Source organism: Bos indicus, chromosome 13 (assembly GCF_029378745.1).
Source record: "Bos indicus isolate NIAB-ARS_2022 breed Sahiwal x Tharparkar chromosome 13, NIAB-ARS_B.indTharparkar_mat_pri_1.0, whole genome shotgun sequence".
NCBI classification, from domain to species: Eukaryota; Metazoa; Chordata; class Mammalia; order Artiodactyla; family Bovidae; genus Bos; species Bos indicus.
In genome coordinates this window covers 60,588,353-60,597,549 of record NC_091772.1, presented here as the reverse complement: position 1 = coordinate 60,597,549, position 9,197 = coordinate 60,588,353, and the positions used below count along the sequence as shown (strand labels likewise).

The window sequence follows — 9,197 nt, the reverse complement described above, 5'->3', positions numbered from 1 at the left end:
CACCTTGATAAAGTTACTAAAGCCAAGATGGGTTACAAAGTTAGATAAGTTCATTAAATTCAACTCCTCAAACAATTATGTTTATCTCTGCCGCCCGGGTGAGAAAGACTTGTAAATCTATAAAGGTAGGAGAATGGGGAACTAAGACTTCAGGTCTTAAAATATGTTGGAAGAATTTTTCCTAGTCCCCACAAGCAGCTACTGTAATGGAATAACAGGAGAAAATACAGAGCTGATGATTTTGCTATTGTGCTTAAAAAACTAGGCTTCCTCAGTGAAGCACCTGATAAACTTAGGTGGTTGGATTACAGTGGAAAATCCACTTTACACACAAACACACACACAAAAACTGGCGACTTCTCCCATCCCCAATCCCTGCACTGCTGAGACACAAAATGATTTTATGGCAAAGGATCCTTAATCCCCAGAGACACTTTGGCTTGTGGTGCTTTTTTAAGGCCTCTCTGCCCTGCCCGGTACCATGGGTTGAACGAGGGGTGTATAAAAACGGGGGCCTTGGGAAGCCTCCATGGTACAGGGCTGCAGGCCCTTCAGATGTGAACGTGAGACACCCACCCAGCGAGACCTTTACACAGGGAACTTAAATCTAACCTTGATAAATAAAACCAAACGTTTATTTACACCAAAGAATTCCAACACTGGATCTTTCACATATGAAGGACAAAGTATTATATATATACACACAGCAAGGGGTGGCAGGGCTGTAACAAGAGAGTTTAGTTTTCCCACAATTACAGGTCTACCATTTCAGTTTCACTGGAGATAGTGGCTCTGCTCCTACCACTCAGATACGTTTATAAACCTGAGGGGCAGGTCTTCTCATTGGATGGCATATGAGGGAAGGGGAAGGTAGGAGGAAATGAAGGTAGAAAGCTGAAAATAAACTTCAGTGGCCACATCTCTCATTAGCTCTTAAAGAGTTGCTAGCATGAAACCTACATAGACAATGTTTTTTTTTTCCTTTTGTAAAAAGCAATAAGTTATGCCCAATAACTAACTGAATTCAAAAGGGCCAAGTCAAAGAAAACTGAAAAAGATTTTACCTTCCCCCTCCTACCAGCTATAGAGCATGTTGGGAGATGAAAGGCAGAGGACCAAGGTAAGGAATCTGGGAGGGATGATATTAAAGTTTTAAACTAAACTGAAACTAAATTATAAATGAGCTGGATTTAGGTTAGGTCAATAAGACATGATTCAAACTGCACAGAAGTTTTCAGGACCTGTCTGCATTTTGGGTAGATTTTCAGCATCTCAATGTAACTAAGACATATTTCCACTAGATTCACCAGGATAACCCCACTGAAGCACTTTTGGAGTAAAGTGATGTAAGTGACTAACAGTGTACTGCTCTTATAGGTTGGGTCCTCCCTTCCTCCTTCCTTCCCACCTCCCTTGAAGAAGCTACATTTTTGTAATCTCTGGAGAAGAGCGTGAAGTACAACCCCCCCAGAGTGTGGGATGGTAGGGGAGCAATGGTGAGCATGGGAAGAAATCTCCACCCAAACACAGCAGCTGGAATTGAGGCTGGTTTATCTTTGATCTTTAGTGATGAGAAACTGAATTTGGAAGGGGAGAAAAAAAATTTGTCCATGAAATAGTCCACCTGCAGATAATTTTTCAGGGAATCCCCTGAGTTATGAAAAGTTCGAGTTAAAAAAAAAAAGAAAGAAAGAAAAAAGAAAAAAAAAGAAAATCAGCCTATTATAATTTTTTTTTTTATGACTGAACTACTATAAATCCACAAGCAACGGTTCAGACACGGTGCTTCTGAAGTATTTCACCCCTCCCCACCGGGCGCAAGCTGCATCAAGGGAGAGAGTGGACTCCCCAACCTCTGCTCAGGCATCAGGAGACAGAAGGGGCCATTACTGCTGAGCGCCGGCGGCAGCTGGAACAGGCATCCCAAGGGGGTTGGCAGCAGCAATCACTGGTGAGCCCGCCAGAGGTCCAAGGGGTGAAGGGGTTGGCACTGAAGAAATCCCTGAAAGAAAACAGCTGACAGTGAGCTAGAAGCACCAATCACGGAACTCTTAAGTCACCAGTTTTTCAAAGCACCTATCTCAAAAGTGACATAATAAATACTCTCTTTATTGAAGGCCTCGTCTTAATTTTTACAAATTAATTGCAAATTAAATCCTCACAAATTAAAATTTAAGTTCCAATAAATTTAGAAGACAGAGACAGAAATCTAAGTTTGGAGAGTCTGAGCAGTTTGTCCAAGGTGCACAGCTAAGCATGTACAGCTATGTATGCTTGGATTCCAACCCAAGACTGTCTAAGATAACACTGTCCAACCAAACCTGCTCTGTAACCTGTATTAACATGACAGTCACTAGCCACATGTGACTACTGAGCATTTGCAATGTGTAACTAAACTAAGCAACTGATTTTACAATTTTATTTGACTTCAGTGAATTTAAATAACCACATGTGGCTAGTCACTACAAATGGAACAGCAGAAGGCTGGAGTCAAAGTTCATGTGCTCGTGGCCACTGTGCCTAGAGTCAGCCGGTGCAGAGAGGATCATCTCTCATCTCTAAGTTAAAACAGTGTTTTAGGATTTATTTCCATTTACTTTCTTGATCATATTACCTGTTACATTGCCTTCAGTCAGCTAGTTCTTTAAATTTTCAAAATATTATATATATTTCCTGAATAGGTAATATGGTACCATGACTCAAATAACTGCAAAGAGGATACAGTGAGAATTCTCCCTTATCCTATAACTTGGCCAACTTACAGCACTATTTTTGGCAGTGTATCCTTTCAGAAATATTTTATGGGTATACTTGAATTTTATAAAAACATGCATATAAGAATCACATATAAGAACTTGATTCTATGTTTTTGCCCATTTCTAGTCTTGAGCATGGTTCTGCATCTTGCTTCTTTTCACCTCACAATACTACCTTTGAGTTGAGGCTACAAAAGAACAGAAACACTCAAGCTTTTCTGAGTATACAGTACTCTGTTGAAAGGATGCCCCATAATTCATCTTATCAATTCCTTATTCTACAAGGAGCTGTTTTTAATGGTCTCTGACTAGAAACATGGCTAGAATGAGTAACCTTGTGTATGTATCATTTTGCACACTTGCATGATACCCAGAGGTTGAACTCTAGAAGGCAGCTAGTTCTTAAAAAAAAAAAAAAAATTGAGACAACAGCAATTTGTTGAGGGTGTTGGAGTAGGTACTCTCACAAAAGTACTCTCACAAGAGCACCCACGTGGATGCTGCCCATGTATATAATTCTTAGGGGATAGGCCTATGGTTTCTTTTGGGTAACTGTGGTTTCTCCCCGGTAAAAACTCACTCTAAATTGTAATGACTCAACAACAATAAAAAGTAATTGCACACAAACCACTGTAATTTACTAGGTACCCTATAGCTGCTCTGGAAAAAAGAGCCATGCTTATACACATCTGTGCCCATGTACAAACCCCATCTCTACTCTCCCTCATTTTCTTATGTGATGAGGACCACATCACCTACTGCCACTCTAACTTGTGAGATGAAAGAATCTCTTTTCATTCTTAATGGCTTGTTGAGACTTTCAAGTCCCAAACAACTTTTGTGATTCTGGCCTCAAAGAGACTGTTGATACTCTAACTCAGCGATGCCCAACCTTTCTGGCACCCGGAACTGATTTCACGGAAGCTAATTTTTCCACGGACTGGGGTTGTGGAGAATGGTTTTGCGATGATTCAAACACATTACATTTATCGTGTGCTTTATTTCTAACCTAATGCCACTGCTGATTTGACAGGAGGTACTTGTTCTGTGGCCCAGAGGTTGGGGGACCCCTGCTCTAACTACTAAGGGAAAACAGGTTTCAAAAGCATCCTGAAACCTGGTGGAGAGAGCCACACAAGTCATCGTTATAGAGGAGAGCCACAGAAATCAGGCCACAAAGAAGGAGCAAAATTAAGAATGACAATTGACTTCTATATATACATTTAAAAAAAAAAAAAAAGAAATTTACCAATGACACTGACCTGACATCATATTGGCGCTGCTGACTGGCGTACTGCCCCCTGGCATGCTAGATGAGCCCATTCGAGCCTGGTCCTTCACAACAGTGTCTAGAAAAAGAGACAAAAATGTTAGGTTCTGTTATGCTTGAAGAACTGAACTAATGGTCTAGGGTCTTATAGCAGCCATCCTGATTCTTCACATTTTATTTAGACTCTGTATTATTCCCCTAATAACAGAACTGAGGTGTCAACTACCTTCACTATGAAATCAACAAGTAATATAAAATAGAACTATTTTTGCTTAAAACTGTGACAAAGGCCAACTATTAAACGGTAGGAAAATGAAGTAAGCATAGTAGAGCTAATTTCTAAACAACAACAACAAAAATGTATTTACTTTTGGCCATGCTGCATGGCATGTGAGATCTTAGTTCCCCAACCAAGGATTGAACCTATGCCCCCTGTGGTGGAAGTACAGAGTCTTAACCACTGGATTGCCAGGGAAGTCCCAGTACAGCTAATTTAAAACAAAAACAATCCTGTTATAGTTTAACAAGACAATACAATCTACCCTACCTATCAGTATTATATTATGAGAATGAAATGAGTTTTACTGCAGCTGGTCAAGCATGGTGCCAAATGGGCCAAAACCACAGGTTTGATCAAATTACTACTATGACCACAGACTTCACTCTCCATCTCAAACAGCCTGTCAGTCTGCTTCAAGTACAGGAGACTGAGCAATAATATAATTGATTCACTAAAATATCATCCCACCACTCCCCAAGGAACAACCCGATACTAAAGCTAACATCACAGTGAGGATGCAGTGGAGCTAGCTAAGTGGCATTTTCACTCAAGACAGTAGTTAGCTATATTCACAAACCTAGATCAAGGTGTTCATATAATTACATTTTTAAGCCTCTCTGGCTCTCTCCAATGAATGATTAATAGGACAGACATAAGGCTGTATGTTCTAATCCAACCACTCCAAACTAGCCATGAGAACTGTCACCCACACAGTAAGAAAAGAAGTTTATTTAGGGATGATCATGTGTCAGGTACTCTGTTAGACAAGAATCCTCTCAACAATTCTGCAAGACAACTGCCATCACTATCCACACTGAAGAGACCAAGGCTCACTGTGGGAGAAGTAACTTTGCAGCAAGCTAAGTAAGGGAGGCTGGGATTCCAATTGTGTTCTGTGGGTCCAGAGCTTTCTTCACAGCATATATTCTCCCTTGCTCTGTACAGTCTGCTGGGCAGGCCTGCAAAGCTCTGTGGACTAAACAGCTGGACTCACAGAAATAAGGGTGCTCCATGGCCTCTCTTGCAGTGAGCCGTGATTGGTGGTCGTATCGCAGCAGCTTGTCCAGGAAATCCAAGGCCTCAGGACTGACAAGGTGCTGGTTTTCACTGTGGACAAAGCGTTCCCATCGCTTACGGGAATGTCTGCAGAGCCAAAAGGGAGAATGAGAAATGGACCCAGGGGGAGAGAAGCCCAACATTTCAGTCCTACATTTTCCTTAGTGTCTAGCATTCCAGCCAATCATAAAGAGAGGTCAAAACTCAAGAGCTAACTGGAGAGACTGGAAATGGCAGTGTTGCAGAAGTGAAATCTGGATCCCAACAATTTTGTGAAACAAACATAATTCAGGTTACAGAAGGCTGGGCTGGTTAGCCTCCTCCCAACTCCCACCCATATTCCTGGCATCTCTACTGCTTGGCCCCCAAAAGCCTTTGTAACAAGAAAGCCTACCTCTTCCCATTAAGTGGTGAATGAATTAGTACTGGGTCTAGTCACTACTTTTAGAGTCTATTGTCTGTAAATTAGTCTGAAACATGCACTTTTTATGATTACTTTTTTCTCTTAGACGGGGTTTTGTCATCTACAAAAGCAAGATAAATCTAGATTTTGATTTCTGACTCAACTACAACCCTTCTATTAGACTACAAGGTCAGGGATCCTCTGCCTACAACCTCCACACTCAGACTCCTATTAGTGAATCTGGGAAAATGGCCATTCAAATCCAAAGCTTTCATCACAGGCTTGCCTATGCAGCATCCTGCAGTAGTGGACCACAGACACTTTGCAGGCAAAGAGAACATTAACTATTTTGGGAATCCAAAGTATCATTTTACACCCGAAGTGCTTATGGTGCAGATACGTATTTTGTTTTATGACTTACCTGCCCAAGATATCATTGAAACGTGGATCTAATTCAATGTTGTATTTGTCAATATAGTCATATAAATCTTCTGTCCCCAGAACCTTGGCTATCCTCACCAACTAGGATTGAAAGAAGACAAAACCCATACCAAAAGCATATTACATGATTAAATCAACAATTAACCATGATCAAGTTAACAATATGGGACCATCATGGCTACAGGTACGAACGCTACACCCATTTACTTCAAATCTCTTTGCATAGCATGAGTGGATTTCCATACAACATTCCCTAATTACTACCAGTGTGAACATATCAATAAGAAAAAACAAACGGTTTTATAACCTGGTTCCTTCCCTCTGGAATGCAAAAGTAGGAAGTCAAGAAACACCTGGAGTAATAGGCAAATTTGGCCTTGGAGTACAGAATGAAGCAGGGCAAAGGCTAACAGAGTGCTGCCAAGAGAATGCACTGGTCATAGCAAACACCCTCTTCCAACAACACAAGAGAAGACTCTACACAAGAACATCACCAGATGGTCAACACCAAAATCAAACTGATTATATTTGCCGCCAAAGATGGAGAAGCTCTAAACAGTTAGCAAAAACAAGACCAGGAGCTGACTGTGGCTCAGATCATGAACTCCTTATTGCCAAGTTCAGACTTAAATTGAAGAAAGTGGAGAAAACCACTAGACCATTCAGGTATAACCTAAATCAAATCCCTTATGACTATACAGTGGAAGTGAGAAATAGATTTAAGGGACTAGATCTGATAGACAGAGTGCCTGATGAACTATGGAATGAGGTTCGTGACACTGTACAGGAGACAGGAATTAAGACAGTCCCCAAGAAAAAGAAATGCAAAAAAGCAAAATGGCTGTCTGAGGAGGCCTTACAAATAGCTGTGAAAAAAAGGGAAGTGAAAAGCAAAGGGAAAAAGGAAAGATATACCCATTTGAACACAGAGTTCCAAAGAATAGCAAGGAGAGATAAGAAAGCCTTCCTCAGAGATCAGTGCAAAGAAATAGATGAAAACAATACAATGGCAAAGACTAGAGATCTCTTCAAGAAAATTAGAGATACCAAGAGAACATAAATTTTATGTAAAGATGGGCTTAATAAAGGACAGAAATAGTAGGGACCTAACAGAAGCAGAAGATATTAAGAAGAGGTGGCAAGAATACACAGAAGAATTATACAGAAAAGATTTTCAAGACCCAGATAATCACAATGGTGTGATCACTCACCTAGAGCCAGACATCCTGGAATGTGAAGTCAAGTGGGCCTTAGACAGCATCACTATGAACAAAGCTAGTGGAGGTGATGGAATTCCAGTTGAGCTCTTTCAAATCCTGAAAGATGATGCTGTGAAAGTGCTGCACTCAATATGCCAGCAACTTTGGAAAACTCAGCAGTGGCCACAGGACTGGAAAAGGTCAATTTTCATTCCAATCCCAAAGAAAGGCAATGCCAAAGAATGCTCAAACTACCACACAATTGCACTCATCTCACATGCTAGTAAAGTAATGCTTAAAATTCTCCAAGCCAGGCTTCAGCAATACGTGAACCGTGAACTTCCAGATGTTCAAGCTGAATTTAGAAAAGGCAGAGGAACCAGAGATCAAATTGCCAACATCTGCTGGATCATCGAAAAAGCAAGAGAGTTCCAGAAAAACATCTATTTCTGCTTTATCGACGATGCCAAAGCCTTTGACTGTGTGGATCATAATAAACTGTGGAAAATTCTGAAAGAGATGGGAATACCAGACCACCTGACCTGCCTCTTGAGAAATCTGTATGCAGGCCAGGAAGCAACAGTTAGAACTGGACATGGAACAGACTGGTTCCAAACAGGAAAAGGAGTTATGTCAAGGCTGTATATTGTCACCCTACTTATTTAACTTATATGCAGAGTACATCATGAGAAATGCTGGGCTGGAGGAAGCACAAGCTGGAATCAAGATTGCCAGGAAAAATATCCATAAACTCAGATATGCAGATGACACCACCCTTATGGCAGAAAGTGAAGAAGAACTAAAGAGCCTCTTGATGAAAGTAAAAGAAGAGAGTGAAAAAGTTGGCTTAAAGCTCAACATTCAGAAAATTAAGATCATGGCATCTGGTCCCATCACTTCATGGCAAATAGATGGGGAAACAGTGGAAACAATGGCTGACTTTATTTTTCTGGGCTCCAATATCACTGCAGATGGTGACCGCAGCCATGAAATTAAAAGACGCTTACTCCTTGGAAGGAAAGTTGTGACCAACCTAGACAGCATATTAAAAAGCAAAGACATTACTCTGCCAACAAAGGTCCATCTAGTCAAGGCTATGGTTTTTCCAGTAGTCATGTATGGATGTGAGAGTTGGACTATAAAGAAAGCTGAGCGCAGAAGAATTGATGCTTTTGAACTGTGGTGTTGGAGAAGACTCTTGAAAGTCCCCTGGACTCCAAGGAGATCCAACCAGTCCATCCTAAAGGAGACCAGTCCTGGGTGTTCATTGGAAGGACTGAGGTTGAAGCTGAAACTCCAATACTTTGGCCACCTGATGCGAAGAGCTGACTCACTGGATAAGATTCTGATGCTGGGAAAGATTGAGGGCAAGAGGAGAAGGGGACGACAGAGGATGAGATGGTTGGATGGCATCACCGACTCAATGGACATGGGTTTGGGTGGAGTCCGGGAGTTGGTGATGGACAGGGAGGCCTGGTGTGCTGCAATTCATGGGGTCGCAAAGAGTCGGACACGGCTGAGTGACTAAACTGAACTGAACTTCCCTCTGAAGTCTCATCCCCACCCCTCCGCCCCACACTGCAACAGCCTAGCTGAAGATATTACTTCCTTTGGAAAGTTCTCCACTTCATCAGACCACTCACTCGCATTATAACTGCCTTTGTATATCTTATCTACACTTTTACCGACATTTATGACCATGACTTATTTTCTTATACATTTGGTTCTCTTACTAGGTAAGACTGTGAAAAACCTTATGCAGGGCAGAGGGCTATTTTTTTCCTATATTCCT

General features: G+C 41.3%; 1 protein-coding gene across 3 annotated transcripts in view; it reads right to left on the bottom strand.

The window, feature by feature from the left end:
• Nucleotides 1-613: 613 nt before the first annotated feature.
• The window catches only part of CSNK2A1 (casein kinase 2 alpha 1), a 57,799-nt gene continuing 49,215 nt past the window's right edge, over nucleotides 614-9,197 (bottom strand). For all 3 annotated transcript variants that reach the window (XM_070801442.1, XM_070801444.1, XM_070801443.1), the window contains 4 exons: nucleotides 6,187-6,287; nucleotides 5,301-5,449; nucleotides 4,019-4,105; nucleotides 614-2,002 (listed from right to left, as the gene is read on the bottom strand). In XM_070801442.1, coding sequence (XP_070657543.1) covers nucleotides 1,887-2,002; nucleotides 4,019-4,105; nucleotides 5,301-5,449; nucleotides 6,187-6,287 — 453 coding nt within the window. In that variant the 3' untranslated portion in view covers nucleotides 614-1,886. The remainder of the gene's footprint in view (nucleotides 2,003-4,018; nucleotides 4,106-5,300; nucleotides 5,450-6,186; nucleotides 6,288-9,197) is intronic.